Source organism: Ascaphus truei, chromosome 13 (genome assembly GCF_040206685.1).
Source record: "Ascaphus truei isolate aAscTru1 chromosome 13, aAscTru1.hap1, whole genome shotgun sequence".
Taxonomy (NCBI): domain Eukaryota; kingdom Metazoa; phylum Chordata; class Amphibia; order Anura; family Ascaphidae; genus Ascaphus; species Ascaphus truei.
Genome location: NC_134495.1, coordinates 3,073,911 through 3,092,438, shown reverse-complemented (window position 1 = coordinate 3,092,438; position 18,528 = coordinate 3,073,911). Strand labels below are relative to the sequence as shown.

The following is an 18,528-nucleotide window of genomic DNA, read 5'->3' as shown; positions in this document are numbered from 1 at the left end:
AAATGTTACATTTGCCCATAATCATATCTCCAACAGTCCTATAATGTCTGTAAACGGAATGTATCAGCTCTTTTCATTCAATGTAACCGTGTATTATTATCACACCCTGTGCCCAGTAAGTGCTGCACCAGGCACCACTCAAGGGATTCATTAGTACTATGTAACTATGTAACCGTGTATTATTATCACACCCTGTGCCCAGTAAGTGCTGCACCCGGCACCACTCAAGGGATTCATTAGTACTATGTAACTATGTAACCGTGTATTATTATCACACCCTGTGCCCAGTAAGTGCTACACCAGGCACCACTCAAGGGATTCATTAGTACTATGTAACTATGTAACCATGTATTATTATCACACCCTGTGCCCAGTAAGTGCTGCACCAGGCACCACTCAAGGGATTCATTAGTACTATGTAACTCTGTAACCATGTATTATTATCACACCCTGTGCCCAGTAAGTGCTGCACCCGGCACCACTCAAGGGATTCATTAGTACTATGTAACTATGTAACCGTGTATTATTATCACACCCTGTGCCCAGTAAATGCTGCACCCGGCACCACTCAAGGGATTCATTAGTACTATGTAACTATGTAACCGTGTATTATTATCACACCCTGTGCCCAGTAAGTGCTGCACCAGGCACCACTCAAGGGATTCATTAGTACTATGTAACTATGTAACCATGTATTATTATCACACCCTGTGCCCAGTAAGTGCTACACCCGGCACCACTCAAGGGATTCATTAGTACTATGTAACTATGTAACCGTGTATTATTATCACACCCTGTGCCCAGTAAGTGCTGCACCAGGCACCACTCAAGGGATTCATTAGTACTATGTAACTATGTAACCATGTATTATTATCACACCCTGTGCCCAGTAAGTGCTGCACCCGGCACCACTCAAGGGATTCATTAGTACTATGTAACTATGTAACCATGTATTATTATCACACCCTGTGCCCAGTAAGTGCTGCACCCGGCACCACTCAAGGGATTCATTAGTATTATGTAACTATGTAACCGTGTATTATTATCACACCCTGTGCCCAGTAAGTGCTACACCCGGCACCACTCAAGGGATTCATTAGTACTATGTAACTATGTAACCATGTATTATTATCACACCCTGTGCCCAGTAAGTGCTGCACCAGGCACCACTCAAGGGATTCATTAGTACTATGTAACTATGTAACCATGTATTATTATCACACCCTGTGCCCAGTAAGTGCTGCACCAGGCACCACTCAAGGGATTCATTAGTACTATGTAACTATGTAACCGTGTATTATTATCACACTCTGTGCCCAGTAAGTGCTACACCCGGCACCACTCAAGGGATTCATTAGTACTATGTAACTATGTAACCATGTATTATTATCACACCCTGTGCCCAGTAAGTGCTACACCCGGCACCACTCAAGGGATTCATTAGTACTATGTAACTATGTAACCATGTATTATTATCACACCCTGTGCCCAGTAAGTGCTGCACCAGGCACCACTCAAGGGATTCATTAGTACTGTGTAACTATGTAACCGTGTATTATTATCCCACCCTGTGCCCAGTAAGTGCTACACCCGGCACCACTCAAGGGATTCATTAGTACTATGTAACTATGTAACCGTGTATTATTATCACACCCTGTGCCCAGTAAGTGCTGCACCAGGCACCACTCAAGGGATTCATTAGTACTATGTAACTATGTAACCGTGTATTATTATCACACCCTGTGCCCAGTAAGTGCTGCACCCGGCACCACTCAAGGGATTCATTAGTACTATGTAACTATGTAACCATGTATTATTATCACACCCTGTGCCCAGTAAGTGCTGCACCCGGCACCACTCAAGGGATTCATTAGTACTATGTAACTATGTAACCATGTATTATTATCACACCCTGTGCCCAGTAAGTGCTGCACCCGGCACCACTCAAGGGATTCATTAGAACTGTGACAATCTCCGGGGGTGGTGGGATTTCTGCAACACTTGCAGGGTCCTCACACAGTCACAGATATGGGCCCCCGCGATAGGTATGGGCCCCCGCGATAGGTATGGGCCCCGCGATAGGTATGGGCCCCCATGATAGGTATGGGCCCCCGCGATAGGTATGGGCCCCCGCGATAGGTATGGGCCCCCGCGATAGGTATGGGCCCCCGCGATAGGTATGGGTCCCATGCGATAGGTATGGGCCCCCGCGATAGGTAGGGGCCCCCGCAATAGGTATTGGCCCCCTGCGATAAGTGTTGGCCCTCTGCGATAGGTGTTGGCCCTCTGCGATAGTTACGGGCCCCTGTGATAGATATGGGCCCCCGTGATAGATATGGGCCCCCGCGATAGGTATGGGCCCCCGCGATAGGTATGGGCCCCCTGCGATAGGTATGGGCCCCCGCGATAGGTATGGGCCCCCGCGATAGGTATGGGCCCCCGCGATAGGTATGGGCCCCCGCGATAGGTATGGGCCCCCGCGATAGGTATGGGCCCCCGCGATAGGTATTGGCCCCCTGCAATAGGTATTGGCCCCCGCGATAGGTAAGGGCCCCCGCGATAGGTATTGGCCCCCTGCGATAGGTGTTGGCCCTCTGCGATAGTTACGGGCCCCCACGATAGTTACGGACCCCCACGATAGTTACGGGACCCCACGATAGTTACGGGCCCCCACGATAGTTACGGGCCCCCACGATAGTTACGGACCCCCACGACAGTTACGGGCCCCCACGATAGTTACGGGCCCCCACGATAGTTACGGGCCCCTGTGATGGTTATGTCTGTTTTAACTATAGAAAGTATTTACAGAACCAAAACACACAATTTGATCCTTACTCCACCTGGGAGCACTTACTAATATGTCACTGCCAAAGTAACTATTTGCTGGGTGTCTAAGCCACTTGCCAACTTAAAGAAAACGACCAAGGACAAAACACTTGCCACCCCCCACTGATTCTCCAGAAGTACCGACAGTATGGGTGTCCAGGGGTTAAGGCCAGGGTGTGGGGGGTGGGGATGGAGTTAATAGAGGTGGGGAAGGGGTTACAAAAAGCGGCACTGAAGGAGGGATAGGGGGACGCGGCACTGCAGAGGGTGATGGAGAGAGTTATGTAGGGTAAATCAGCCAGAAATATAAATGTTATTATAAATCATGTTTTTTCTCTGGCTGATACTATTGATAGTGCCACGTACAGCGCTCATTCCCCCGGCAGCCGCAGCTCATCACTGGTTGTCCCTGGAAAACTTTTCTGATTAGTAGCAATTATGCAGAAGTTCCCGCTACTGCCCCTCTCCCCCCGATCCCCCCCATGGCTGACCCAGGTCAACACCCTGTCCTAAGCCCAATGCAAGCTGTCGGAGGCTCTGTATAAACCTGACCCCTAACTGGGACATAGATGTGGCTCAATCAGCCCTGTAGGAAACCTGGAAACTGTAGTAGATCGTCCAACATTTTGCACATAACGATAGGTCCCACTGCAGTTCCTCTACTGGTGCTGGATGCGGGGGCACACAAAGCAATGTCTATGGAAGCCCCCTAACCTATGCAGCTAACCACACGCAAACACTTTCTGTTTAATAGGTACAGCTGTTCTTACAGAACCCAAACACATGAGTGTACCTGCTAAATAGGTTCAGTTAGAGGTTATGGTGTAGATTGGGATAAGACGTAGGTGCTATGTAACGAACATGGTCCAAAATACCCACCAACAACACACACATTTCTGCCTCTGTCGTGTTCTATACAATGATATAGCACAAGTGTTACACAATGATTGACTTCATCTTTCACTCAGACTAACTAGAATTCCAAAATTACAGAAACATTTCCAAAGCCAGAAAAGAAGGGACGTATCTCTCTCCCATCATTAATCCAATTTTGCACAAGCCAGGCAGGATTGCTTCCTTTACAATAAATCAAACTGAGCAGCCGCTATTTAAGATTCATCTTCCGAAACATTAAACTTAATATTTAAAAAATGTATCTTCCTATTAAAGCCAATTAGCATAAATCTTCCAATGGTTAAATGATAACTCAGTGACAGAGCGCCTCCCCGCTCTGATTGTCTTTCACTGAGACCAACTAATGGGAGCCGAACCTCACAAGGGTGGGACAGCAGCTTACGTGGATCAGTGTAATATTGCCCAGCAGAGGAGAAGGGTCTCAGGCACACTCCCATCAATCTAACTACTAGTGACAGACAGAAAGTGAGTGCCTCCGACCACCGCTGCCACAGTGATACAGATTCAATGTAATAATACTAAAGTGTTACTAAGGATTGGATAAAGGGCTTTATATTCAAGGTGCTGACAAGGCTACAAATGTAACACAGAGAAGCGGCTTCCAGCTGTGTGTCCTTTGGGAATGACCGGCAAGGCAGGAGGAGGATTTAAAGGGTCAGTCCAGCTTACATCACGAGACGAGTATTCTGCAAACCCCCTAACAATGTCATTTGATTATTTCAGCAATTGTAATCCGCTTTCAAATTAATATTTCATTTTTATTGGTGGAAGTGAAAAAACAAAATGCGTGGGGCTGGAAAAATAGCCCTAACAGTCACCAGTCCAGGTAAAAAGACACTCGCCCCTCCCCCGCCCCCCACACACACACCGACCCACCCCCCTCATACTAATCTGGGGGTGGGGGAAGGGAAGGGGACAGGGGAAGGGGAAGCTCCCGCGTCAGCAAAATGAGGATAGTATATGAAATCAAATAACACACAAACTGGTGCAATAGAGGATAAACTATAATAACAACATAAACAGACAGACAAGTTCCTCCTTGAATGCACTCAGAAAGCTAAGTCAGAGCGATATGGTTGATAACATTAAAAACCTTTTAATCACCAAATAGTAAGAACATATTGTATAGAGGGAAATGGTAGAAGTAGTCCACGGCCAGTCCCTTAAAACAAACCAAGAAAAGATCTTCCTAAATAGGTGTATGGAAGATAGTGGGGACAATACACCACCTAGGTGTGGGCTACAGAAAACTGCAAAGTCTCGCCACAAAATAACTTCAGACTTGAAAACCTGTCCTGTTGGCAGGAATTCTATTATCAAAAACCAGCACACCTATAGAAAAAAGTATGCTGATACTAGATCTGAAGAGGCGGTTCATATACAGTTCGTGAGTAATAAAGCCCTTACATCCGTATACATAGACCACAAGGAATGGGGGTGTATGTCAACTCCAGAACACAAATGAAGTCAACAGATGATGTGGATTACTCTCCACATCATCTGTTGACTTCATTTGTGTTTTGGAGTTGACATACACCCCCATTCCTTGTGGTCTATGTATACGGATGTAAGGGCTTTATTACTCACGAACTGTATATGAACCGCCTCTTCAGATCTAGTATCAGCATACTTTTTTCTATAGGTGTGCCGGTTTTTTGATAATAGAATTCCTGCCAACAGGACAGGTTTTCAAGTCTGAAGTTACTTTGTGGCGAGACTTTGCAGTTTTCTGTAGCCCACACCTTCTTCAGATCTAGTATCAGCATACTTTTTTCTATAGGTGTGCTGGTTTTTGATAATAGAATTCCTGCCAACAGGACAGGTTTTCAAGTCTGAAGTTATTTTGTGGCGAGACTTTGCAGTTTTCTGTAGCCCACACCTAGGTGGTGTATTGTCCCCACTATCTTCCATACACCTATTTAGGAAGATCTTTTCTTGGTTTGTTTTAAGGGACTGGCCGTGGACTACTTCTACCATTTCCCTCTATACAATATGTTCTTATCAACCATATCGCTCTGACTTACCTTTCTGAGTCCACCCCCCTCATATCCACAAAGACCCCCACCTCATACCCACACAGATCCCCCCTCATACCCACAAAGTCTGACCCAAATTTCCAACCCTGAAGATGCATGTCATGTCCCTTTCCACCCCTTATCTTTTCAGATGACCAACCAGATTGGGCGGTCATTATGTTGGGAGGACAATTCACACTCCACACACTGGCGACAGAAAGAGGTCAAACCCTCCCGCATGGCTGGTAAACACGGCCCTTTAATGTGTCTCCCAACTCAGACTGTGGGCCTTATGCAGAGAGCATCGTTATTTCGAAATTCGCCATTTTTTGTACAATTTCGCGCAGAAACCGGCAGAAAATGGCGAGTTCCGAAAAAAGCGCCATTTTGTTTTTTCAATTGCTAAAACTCGCCTCGCGGCTGGCGAGAACCTCCATCTCGCCATTTTTAAAACTCTCCGAATGCAGAGAGGTGCGAACGGCATAAAGCGGCTGTTCGCGCCAAAAAATGCCGCGATTCTCGCATTTTTGCCGCGCCAGGAAAAGATGGCAAGATGGCGCTCGCCGCCTATAGTAAAGGGGAAAAAAAGGCGCGAATTTGTTTTTACACGTTTCTGAAGCGCGCATCTCGCCAATTTAAACTCGCCACACGCATCCATGTTAAACATAGCAGAATTCGCACTTTTCTGCATATGGAGAATAAAACTCTCCAAAAAAGCTACTTTTTATGAAATTCGCCAATTTTAAAATTCTATGCTCTCTGCATAAGGCCCTGTGTCCCACAGAGAAACACTGATTAGCAAATATGGGCCCAAACCTCTTACACATGACGGCCTCTCACCCCTGCTTTTGTTTCATGTTGGCCCCTCTAACAGCAGAGGGGTTAATGTGCCATTTAAATAAGAAATATACTCAGCAATATTTTCGGTAAAGGGCAAATTTCTACAACTGGGCTCAGATACACGGAAGACAGACAATGGGCTACTGTGAAGTGCTATGTACATTAATGGTGCTATATAAATAAAGACATACAATACAATACAATGGGACACTGAAACCCAAAGAACCGATCTCAGGAGATCAGCCTCTAAAAGTGAATGCAAAGGGAATGAGAAAGACCTGATCTGGCTGACAGAGGCATTGTTTCCTACCCTGTCTCATTGTATCCCAGCACGGCATGTTGTGTTATATACTGTATGTTTATTGGAACCCTCTGTGATGTAACAAGATGAAGTCTCCTAATTCAGGGAGACATAAGTAAACAGGGCCTGGTCTCCGGCCTCCTTGGTGATCTCATTTCACAAAAGACACACCAGATGCACATACAAGTGTCGTCCTAGCAGAAGATGTTAACCATTTGTCTGCCACAAAGGCCCATATGACGTTCATAGCCAGCAAACTAATACAATGCTGGCAATGGCCCCAGAATAACAGAATACAAGGGGCTGGTTTAATACAGAACAATGCAAGTAGCCCGTTGTAGCTTGAAGTGGCTTAATCTCACATTGTACTTCTTTCAATAGCTTCAAAGTCACATGTACTACTGCAGTGTCACTGGTGGGAAATGAATACTAGCATAGGTAGATATTAACTAGGGCTAACAGGAGCCCTGCTGTGTGTAAATCAGGACGGAGGATTGCGCTGCTTTCAGTTCCTAACACCTGACCTGCGTTTTCCAGTCGCGTGTGAGAACGGTCTCGAGCTTTTATAGATACAATAAAGACATACAATACAATATTCATTGGGTAAGGTTTATAGCTTGCATTCCTTAGAAAGATCAGTTAGATTAAAGATCCCTTGTGACAGGTAATTGGGGTTATTTCAATAAACTTCAACAATGCCCCGATTTATTAAATTGATTATGCATGAAATAACCCCTGAATGTATAGAACAACACTGGCGGAGCCTGAGCACTGCCGTTCAGTCATATTAAGTGTAACTTCTCACTGATTACTTACAGGAGTTTGTTTATTCGGATGTAGGGTGAGGTAGTATATCAAGTATTTACTTATATTCAACATCAGTGGCAAACTGATTCCAGATTGCAGTATAATGTATCAAACGCCCCTGAGTCTCGCAGCTAAAATATGCTGCTAAATCGGAGGACTCGGCACGCTTGTAAGTAGAAATGGATTGGTTTGTAAATCAAAGTTCCTTTCCTCGTCCTATCATCCTCATTTGGTTTGCCATATTTTGGATTACTTGAATTGCTCATTTATAACCAGAGCCTGCTGAGCTCCGCAAGCACAGCGGGAAGAAGGCCCCACCCAGGACATAAGTGACACTGATGCTGATTCTATTAAATTCTTCATGAAAAGTTAGGCTGGCACTGCCAAATTTTTGAGGAGATATATATATATATATATATATATATAGATAGATAGATAGATGTGTATGTATATATATATCATCATACCGAAAGCTATTATATAGCAGGTTTATGGATGAGATGCAAGACGTTTTCAGTGGCGTTGTTATTAAGGAAGGAAAGGGTTTGATTCGTTCATGACAGTGGAACATTTGGCAACAAGAATCTTGACATGATGATTAGATTGGGTTTAAGACTCAGCGGCAGCTACAAGCCTTCTAGTTGTTATAAGGAAAATATTAGATACTGATCCTTTAAAGGCAGGCAAGACCCTTCACATTTAGAGGGTGTTTGCTACTAATTTGCCCTTAAAGATCACCTGCTCAGGGCCCTATTTACTAAGTGGTGCTAAACCGTTAGACACCATATAGCCTTTCCGAATGAATGCACTGTAAGGTACCTTGTACTAAGCTTAGCACAATTGAGTAGATATAGCCCTTAATCTCAACACGGGTTAGGTACCAATGTCTCACAGCTGAAAAACAGGGGCTAAACCGGTACACAAAAAGATTCATGTGTACACCACTCAAGTTTTACAATGATAATAACCAGTGTTCGACAAACCTATACATTTGCTTGCCCCGGGCGAGTGGATTTAACCCCCGGGCGAGTAAATATTGGCCCAAGCAGCACACGTTTGGTACTAGGTGGCGAGTAGATTTTTTTGTGTGGCGAGTAGATTTTTTGGTGATTTGTCAACTACTGATAATAACAATAAACAAGATGACGTGTAAAATAACACGACTGATATATTATTACAGTATATTTATCTTGTGAAAATTAGGACATATTTAAATTGTAATGTCATTTTTGACACTAGAAGGTTAAAGTGCATCAAGATCAATAGCTAATTGCTTTGGCGTCTGCTTCTCCTTGAATAATCAAGCCTGCCCGTTTCCTTGCTGCTTGCATCTAATGCATCAAATTAAGAATGGGGAATGAACGAGCTTGTGCTATGCAGCCCCCCCCCCCCCCCCAAAGCACGGCTGACATTGGTGCTGCTCCTGTAATGTACACATACACTTTTTAACATGTGTAGGCTACAAGTTACTGAAAACCCTCAGACCACCACTGCAACACTAGCCCTATGAATAAAGATACCTAACAGTTTCTAGAGGCGTGAATCTGCCTGCTGTGTGTATTGTTCTGTAACTGGTATTTTCTCCCCTCTTGCAATCTCTTCTTCTCTGGCTGTAACTCTCTCCGACCCTGAATCCCAATGTATATAGAAATATAGAAGAATAACTGCAGTGGGCAGACAGAAAAGGATGTCTTGTCCTTTGATGACTTCCTACTGTATGTAGACTTGGAAAATCTATGCATACTCTGAAGCCTTCCGTTCTATTACAGTGAATATTGGAGCCCAGACGTAATCCTGTACCTGATCTCTCCGTGTGCTTGTTTCTCATGTAGGAGTTAAGCCTGCACTTAGACTGTAGGTAGCTGAAGCATGTAATTGTATGGAGCAAACATGCCAATCTCATTATGAATCACTGACAGAGTGGGAGCATATCAAAGTAACGTTCTGTATTACTAAACATACCAGGTATTATTATATGGCTGCAGTCCTGCCAACGTCCCACGCAGCACCCTGCCCACAAGCCAAATGTCCCCTTTCAAAAACAGGACAGGTGCAAAATCGACAGTTACACCTGAAGCTCTCACTACACGGATATTGCTCATCAAGTCGCGATGCGGGTATCGCACTCCGACCGGCGATAAGTACCATTCCATTCCAGGTACCGCTGGATCGGGGCGTTATACCCTGCATCGCTGCTTACTGAATCCCAGCCATAGGCCCATATTTGTTAAGCAGTGCTATTCCATAAGACACCTTCCTGGCACAGGAAGATACCTCACGGCCCATTAAATTAAACGGGCCATAAGGTATCCTAGTGCTGGAAGGCGATTAATGAAAAAGCACCAGTTAGCAAACATGGGACCTCATGCTTTGTAGTATATATCTTGTTGACGGCACATGTTCATATGCGCATATTAACATAGACTACTAGGATGTCCACAAATAGGGGGAGAGAGGAGGTGGTTCTTAAAAAAAGAACAGGATACAGAAGGGGAACAATAACCTCCTAAAATATAGCTTACTGTATGATCAACGACAGAAGACCAATGCTATATAATCATTTGACTACAAAGTAATTGTGATATACAGTGGTCGTGGCCATTTCTCTCTCTGCTACATTGTGAGTTTGTTCTGGTGATGGATAAGTCAAAGCAAAGCAGGCAGCTGTCTCCTATGTGAAATACCCCATAGCTCTGACAGTCCTATATAGCTCTGCAGTCCTATATAGCTCTGGCAGTCCTATAGAGCTCTGGCAGTCCTATAGAGCTCTGGCAGTCCTATATAGCTTTAGCAGTCCTATGTAGCTCTGACAATCGTATATAGCGCTGACACTCCTATATAGCTCTGACAGTCCTATACAGTTCTGACAATCATATATAGCTCTGACAGTCATATATAGCCCTGACAGTCATATATAGCCCTGACTGTCTTATATAGCTCTGGCAGTCCTATATAGCTCTGACAGTCCTATATAGCCCTGACTGTCCTATATAGCTCTGACAGTTCTATATAGCTCTGACAGTCCTATATAGCTCTGACAGTCCTATATAGCCCTGACAGTCCTATATAGCCCTGACAGTCCTATATAGCCCTGACAGTCATATATAGCTCTGACAGTTCTATATAGCTCTAACAGTCCTATATAGCTCTGACAGTCCTATATAGCCCTGACAGTCCTATATAGCCCTGACAGTCCTATATAGCTCTGACAGTCCTATATAGCTCTGACAGTCCTATATAGCTCTGACAGTGCATTTAAGATGACAGAAAAATATCAGGAAGCTTAGGCCAGGGGCGCTTAAGTCCAGTACTCAAGACCCCGCAACAGGTCAGGCTTTAAGGATATCCCCTTGCCAGGAATGCTAGTGTATGCTGATCTTGTGTGTTGTCTGCCATTAAATGCCTAATGTCCGAGTCATTTCTCATAAAGTTGGATTACGTGCTGTGGTTTGAAACGGAAGTTCCGACCTGCGTCGGCGTAACACAAATAATGTAAGTAATGGAAATGTAGTATTATTGCTGCGTCTCCTGGTGTACTCATTGTTAGCAATCAGTGTATCCATAATACGGTGCCCAGCAGCTTATGACTGTTGTCAGAAAACATTTAATCGGCTTGTATAAAAACACAATCTGTCCAACACAATCCAACCAAGCGGAAATCCGCATGGCCAGTGCGACACCAGAAAGGATAGAGGAAGAGAATCAACAGTTTGTACTGAACCTAACAGATGAGCACAGCTGTGTACACCGGTTACTGTTCTGTACATTCCTTTGCTAGACACAAGTTTAATCATTTCATGTTATAGACTGTGGTTCTAGAAATAATATCATGATTTTTGATCAGGGGGAAGAATGATAGAGGGATACTCACTCCACTACAATAGTGCCGACTGGAAGTCAATGAGAGTTTCCACGCAGTAGTGCCACGATCGGCACTATCACAATTGAATGAACTAACCCCATAGGGAATAAACTGAACAGATGTGTGCCAATCTTCTGTTGCACTACGCAGGAACGGAATATTTAAATAAATAAAAAATAAGCAGAACCAAAAATGTACTTGTCCCCAGTTACATGAAGCGGTACATGAGAATGGTGGTAGAGACGGGTAATACAGCAGCACAGGGGAGGATAGCGGTGGGGTTGGCAGAAAGCACGCTCAGAACAGCGGGCAGAGTCTTCCGATGCATTCTGCAAGTTACTGCCAGTTGCATTTGCATAGCTGGTCTGGCAGGAAAATGCCCTCGTCCATGGGAAGGGGATAACGGCATTTTCCCGTCTTGTAAATAACATCACTGTTTTTTTTCCTGTTTAACTAATGCCAAGAGTGTTATCTGGAGCACGTGGTTCCCCCTGCACAGCACTAATAAGGAACACTTCCGAGCACATTCACATCTCAGACAAGTCCCATAACCTACCTTACCCCCAAATCACTGCATCCCCTGTAGCCAGGGATTCTGGGTAATGACATGCAAATGAGTCCTCACAGTGCATCCCTTTTTGCTTCTTATCCATTTTAAGCTTATGCTTGCCGCATTACACAGCTTTTACAGAAAGGCCTGGGTTACAAAAGTGCAAGGCCAGCAAACCTGCTCACAGACAGCTGTTTCGACCTTTGGGTCAGTGTGAGGGTAGCTGCAAGCTTTGTTTTGTGAAGCTGATCATGGTTGCGTACCAGGTACAAAAACAAGTTATGTTGAGAACAAAAATGAGAAGAACCCTTGACCGTACAGAGTACAGTAATGATGAAGAACCACGTCTCACACAGGTCCCCAAACCTGCCTTATCCCATGATCACACTGCAGCCATTGTCATTACCCAGAATCCCTGGCTGCAGGGCTGCTGATTGGGGGAACAGAGCAGGGACAGTGGTGAATGGGGGAACGGCATTTGTTCCTGATGCTTCAGGATTCCTTTTAGAAATCTGGAGTTGCTTGCTCCCGGGACACTTTTGTAAATAGACTGCATGGTTTTCTTATACTGCGCTTATTTAGCCTCAGTAATATCAGTATATATAAGGGCGCTATATAAATGTTATGAATAAATAAATAAAAATGGTTCCTTTGTCTCTTGCTGTCGTCAATTTCTCAAGTTTTTGTCCAAAATAAACCCTGAAGGGCGTCTGCTGTTCCAAAGTCTCCTGAGTTCAAAACTTGGGCAGCACCAGAAGATCCGAGGCTTTTATTATCTGTGAGAAATGCTGTGCGGGTTTGGCCTTTTTTTGCCTTACTCTTCCAGCCAGGGAGACTCTTATAAATAAACACAGAGGATTCTTACACCGGACCCAGATACTAATATACAGAGTACTGGAGATTTCAGCTGCAATTTTTGCGACGCCTGCGTTGCAGTCACCCGTAGCAGCAAACGGGTTAATATTCAGGGGTGTGTTTATCAATGTGGACCGCGTGGCAAAATCACGTTAAATACATGCGAAACGTGCTGCTTGTACTTACCATGTCACTGCGTCTGTTTATTAAGCTACTTATTATCCTTTTCCCTGTTCTATTCCGCGGTGCGCCGTTACTATCGCGGGAGCGGTTTCATGAGCCAGTAGATGGCGTTATGGGCGGAGGCAAAACGTTAATGGTGGCACATAAATGAATGCTGTTTACTGAGCCCTCGCAGCGCGTGCGTCCAAAATGCAGACTGAAAACCGTGATTTCTAACCGCCTGGATGTTAGCGGCATTCAAGGAAGAAACAGCGTAATAATTGCTCAATATACATTATGTGACTAGGAAGATTTTCTAAATATGGCCAAGACGATCGGCAAAAGGTACGCCACATTTTCACGATGCTTAATCTCTTTAAAATAACAAAAAAACATACATGGATAATACAGTAAATAGACCCAACAGTTTGATACACAGACTCATGAAATCCTAACTGATACAGCAGAGCAGTGACACAGCTTCTCATCACAACACACGGACACCAAAGGCTGTCATTCACATCTTGCCATATACAGGGCCATATTCACTAAGCAGTGCGATTCCGTAAGGCACTGTGATGGAAGACACCTTATGGCCCATTCAAGTAAATGGGTGTTGAAGGGTGTTACTTACTCACCAGTGCTGGATGGAGTCCTATGGAGCAGCACTGCTTAGTAAATATGGACCTCAAACTTTTGTGCAGATTACAGTGTAGTGCCAATAAGGGAAGTGGCAATCTAAACTACACATACTCTCGTATGGTTCTCTCAGTCCTTGGCCACCTCTCAATCCTCGCCCACCTCTCAGTCCTCGGCCACCTCTCAGTCCTTGACCAACTCTCAGTCCTTGGCCTCCTCTCAGTCCTTGGCCACCTCTCAGTCCTTGGCCACCTCTCAGTCCTTGGCCACCTCTCAGTCCTTGGCCACCTCTCAGTCCTCGGCCACCTCTCAGTCCTTGACCAACTCTCAGTCCTTGGCCTCCTCTCAGTCCTTGGCCACCTCTCAGTCCTTGGCCACCTCTCAGTCCTTGGCCACCTCTCAGTCCTTGGCCACCTCTCAGTCCTTGGCCACCTCTCAGTCCTTGGCCAACGGCCACCTCTCAATCCTTGGTCAACTCTCAGTGCTTGGCCACCTCTCAATCCTTGGTCACCTCTCAATCCTTGGTCACCTCTCAATCCTTGGCCACTCTCAATCCTTGGCCAACTCTCAATCCTTGGTCAATTCTCAATCATTGGCCAACTCTCAATCCTTGGCCAACTCTCAATCATTGGCCACCTCTCAATGCTTGGCCACCTCTCAATCCTTGGCCACCTCTCAATCCTTGGCCACCTCTCAATCCTTGGCCACCTCTCAATCCTTGGTCAACTCTCAATCCTTGGCCAACTCTCAATCCTTGGCCACCTCTAAATCCTTGGCCAACTCTCAATCCTTGGCCAACTCTCAATCCTTGGCCAACTCTCAATCCTTGGCCACCTCTCCTTCACTAGGTTGTAACCCAGCCGTTTGGACTTACTTGCAGAAGAGGGTTCGGTATGGACAGGGGGAGTAGAAGGGAGGAAAGACGGGTAGCCCACAAAGAAAGAGCGCAGGGAGCGCTCGGACAGGAGGGGGGAGCGCTGCAATGGGATATTCTCACAGCTGCCCACGCTGTTGTGAATCTTGAGGTTCAAAGGCTTGTTCTTTTTCTTTGTTCTGGGAGAGAGACAGAGGGAAGAAAATAACAAAAAAAAGGAAGGGGAGGAAAAGAACAAAACGTAATGTTAGTTGAGTTACTAGGTGGGAAAGAAGAGGGAAAGTAAGTGTTAGTTGAACCAGAGGCAGGACCTTGTTATATTTATACCAGACAGAGAAAATGATCCCGCCTGACATTAAATTATTAAAGTCCAAGGGAGCAGCACAAGAACAAGTTCTGGGAATGGACAGTAGGAAAATCGCTAGTGAAATAATTGCTCTCTTTCGGGGGTCTGTGTTTCAACAGCAAATATTGTGTTTCTGACGTTGGAGAATTTGTAATCTTGGGATTGGCTATGTGGGGAATACAAAGAGTTACATAGATAGGGGATATGCAGGTTACATATGATATAATATGTCCGTTTCTATGTGTGTTATAGTAATTTTCTTCTCTTACTCTGCATCAAAATGTACAAAGTCTAATGCAGCTCAAACCAACCTAAAGCAAAAGATCCCCCTTAGTGTCCCAAGATACTGCTTGAAAGACAGTGACAAAGTTAATAACCAAGGCCAGTGACTCATTAGTTGACCCATAGTACCGGGCATCAATATCCCTTTGCCAGCAGTTAAATCAACAGTTTGTTTTACTGTGATTAATCTTGTACTTCTTTCTATCCATCAAACTAACAGGCAAGTGGCGAATAATGGAAGCCTCTTCTAATGTTATCCATCATATTAGAAAACTCCAGCGCTGCCCATCAGACGTGCAGCCAGGCGCTGTTCTGAGACGGCAAATGGGCATTTTCTTGCAATGTAAACTGTCAACAGGAAAGCATACCCTATCCAATTACCAATTACCAATTACCATTCAATCAGCTGCGTGTGGTTTCTTCTTGTGTCAGGGATCACATTATAGCAGCTGGTAAGGGCAGGAGAACTATATAGAGATAGGCGCAGAGGAATATATATGGTTTTTGACCACCTAAATAGCAATATGCTGCAGTGTTAAAGAGGTACTCTAGCAGCTTTATTTTTGTTTTGTTTTAATATATGCCGCATTTGATAACCTTTATTGAAAAGGAATTACCTAAGATGCAGATCGATTGCTTCTTCCGTCATCGATCAACAAAATGCTGTTTCCCAGGGTTCACTAAATGGCTGCCTTTCAGTTTCAAACCAATTCTTCAGTCAGTTTAACTCAGCAGCTACAATGTCTTCTAAGGTAACGTTATCTTTTGTACAGTTTGCAGCTCAAACTGCTGGGAATATTGGCAACAAATAGGAAAGTGTTACAAAGATCTTGCACTGGTGGGGAGGTGGGTTAAAACCCGCTATGGAAGTCACAGAATGCTCAGTATATTAAAACTCATTAAAAATGTAAGTATTAACTAATACCACAGAACGGACTTATTTAAAGATACACATGTAGGATATTGCTTGTATTGCTCCTTTAAGAAACACTAGTTCTGTGTAAGCATTGAAGGGAGCAGTACCATGTAAGAGGCCTAATCACAGCCAGAAATGGGTTCAATATGTTCCATCGAGGAGATCAAGGTCTTCAAAAGTCTGCTAAGAATATTTAAATCGTTTTTTTTTAATCCTAAAACAGGAACTCCCAGGGCTTTGCAATGCACTGCTGCACCCTTCGGCAGGGGATGGTTACCCTCGGCCTGCTGTGAATACATACATAGTAGTGTAACACTGTAATGCAGTATGTCCAAATTCAGGTCAGGGATATCATTTTCCTCTTGAACATGAAGGCGCAGATATATCAGCTCATTAGATATATCAGCTCATTAGATATATCAGCTCATTAGATATATCAGCTCATTAGATATATCAGCTCATTAGATATATCAGCTCATTATAGATTGTGATACCTTTTAGCAGAGAAACATTGGCATTCTTCATAGATAAAATTATAGTTTACAGAACTTTCAAAAGTGGTTCCATTTATGTATGTACTGTATGTATTTAGGTATGTATTATTTACATGTATATATGTACTGAATGAATGCATGTATGTGTATGTGTGTGTGTGTGTACTGTATGCATGTATGTATGTATGTGTGTGTGCGAGCGTTCACGCGTGTATGTATATCTTTATTTATATAGCGCCCACAACTGTACTCAGCACTTTACAAATACAGAACAGGGAATTATAATAATACAATAAGTGCAGCAAAAAGTTAGAAAACAAGAAAGGAAATCTCTGCCCCGGAGAGCTTACAATCTAAGTGTTATGTTGGGAGAGTTACAGAGACAGCAGGTGAGGGAATAGGTGCAGTAGATGGCAGTGCTTGGCAGGAGTGACTGTGGGACAGTAGCTATGAGTCCAGGCTATTGAAATGCTTTGTTTAAGAGGTGGGTTTTAAGGTTTGACTCAAAGCTGGCGATTTTTTTTTGTGAAGATTTAAAAAAAAAATTGCATTGTATTTAAGCAGGGTGTCGCTGGAGCTGAACCCCATTAATTTCGTTTCCGGGAACACCCTGCTTCCAGAGATACTTAGCGACATAGTATCTGTGTGTGTGATGACTGCTGTAAGTTGTTGATTTTTATATGCTGCAAAAAAGAGTAAAAAATATATGAAACAAAAAAAAAGGTCAGGCTGTTTCAGAAGGGGAAGGGGATGTGACTTTGTATATGGTTGCTATAGGAACAAAAACACCTGTTACATTAGAATACAGGCATACCCCGGTTTAAGGACACTCACTTTAAGTACACTCGCGAGTAAGTACATATCGCTCAATAGGAAAATGGCAGCTCACGCATGCGCCTGTCAGCACGTCCTGAAGAGCAATACTGGCTCCCTACCTGTACCGAAGCTGTGCGCAAGCGGGGAGACTATAGAGCCTGTTACAAATGTGTTATTTACATCAGTTATGCACGTATATGATGATTGCAGTACAGTACTTGCATCGATAAGTGGGGAAAAGGTAGTGCTTCACTTAAAGTACATTTTCGCTTTACATACATGCTCCGGTCTCATTGCGTATGTTAATGCGGGGTATGCCTGTACATTCAAAATGTCTTAAATTGTTTTTTTAATGCTACACGTATTTAATCCTAGTACAGAACTAATTTATTTAAAAAAAATACACATGTTGAATATGACTTGAACGGAAGCTTTAACAGAAGCGACGACTGGTTTACCGCGCATATGAGCAGGGCTTGCTCTGCGTATGTGCTACACAAGATGTTGAGATAGATAGACAGATAGCTACTTTAAATCAGCTTTTTGGGTGGACCGGTTATACATAAAGTCCCCGATTGAGCGCATTTAATAACTCAGTCGCACAGCTCAGAAACTTTAGTGCTACGTTTGCAGCTTTTTGTTCCGAATATTTTAAAGTAATCACTTATAAAGTTGCAGCATACCAACTTTTAATAGTCTTGCTATGTCCCTTACCAGATGCTCATTACATATAATTGCCAGGACCAATGCTGCCCCCTGTCTGGTTACTTGTCTAACCCTCTGTGACAGAGCGATGGCCTCAGGGACTTCCATAAACCTCAGGCCTCGTGCTGCATTTAGACACTACCTTCATAATTAATTTCTGGATAATTAAAACCTCCTTTTTAAGTGGATTCCTCACTGTGTGAGCTGCCTTTATGTTTACTTGTATCTGTTAACACAAACATAGCAACTTTAAAGTGGACTATCAGATAAGACGTCTCCTCTCCTGTTCTGGGTCTGTGTCATAGCGGCACTTCCATGGAAGT

At 44.0% G+C, this 18,528-nt stretch overlaps 1 protein-coding gene across 3 annotated transcripts in view; it reads right to left on the bottom strand.

Annotated features, from left to right (window-relative positions):
* KSR2 (kinase suppressor of ras 2) overlaps positions 1-18,528 on the bottom strand; it is a 329,003-nt gene that overhangs the window by 119,459 nt on the left and 191,016 nt on the right. For all 3 annotated transcript variants that reach the window (XM_075568096.1, XM_075568097.1, XM_075568098.1), the window contains one exon: positions 14,647-14,825. In XM_075568096.1, the coding sequence (XP_075424211.1) occupies positions 14,647-14,825 (179 nt within the window). The remainder of the gene's footprint in view (positions 1-14,646; positions 14,826-18,528) is intronic.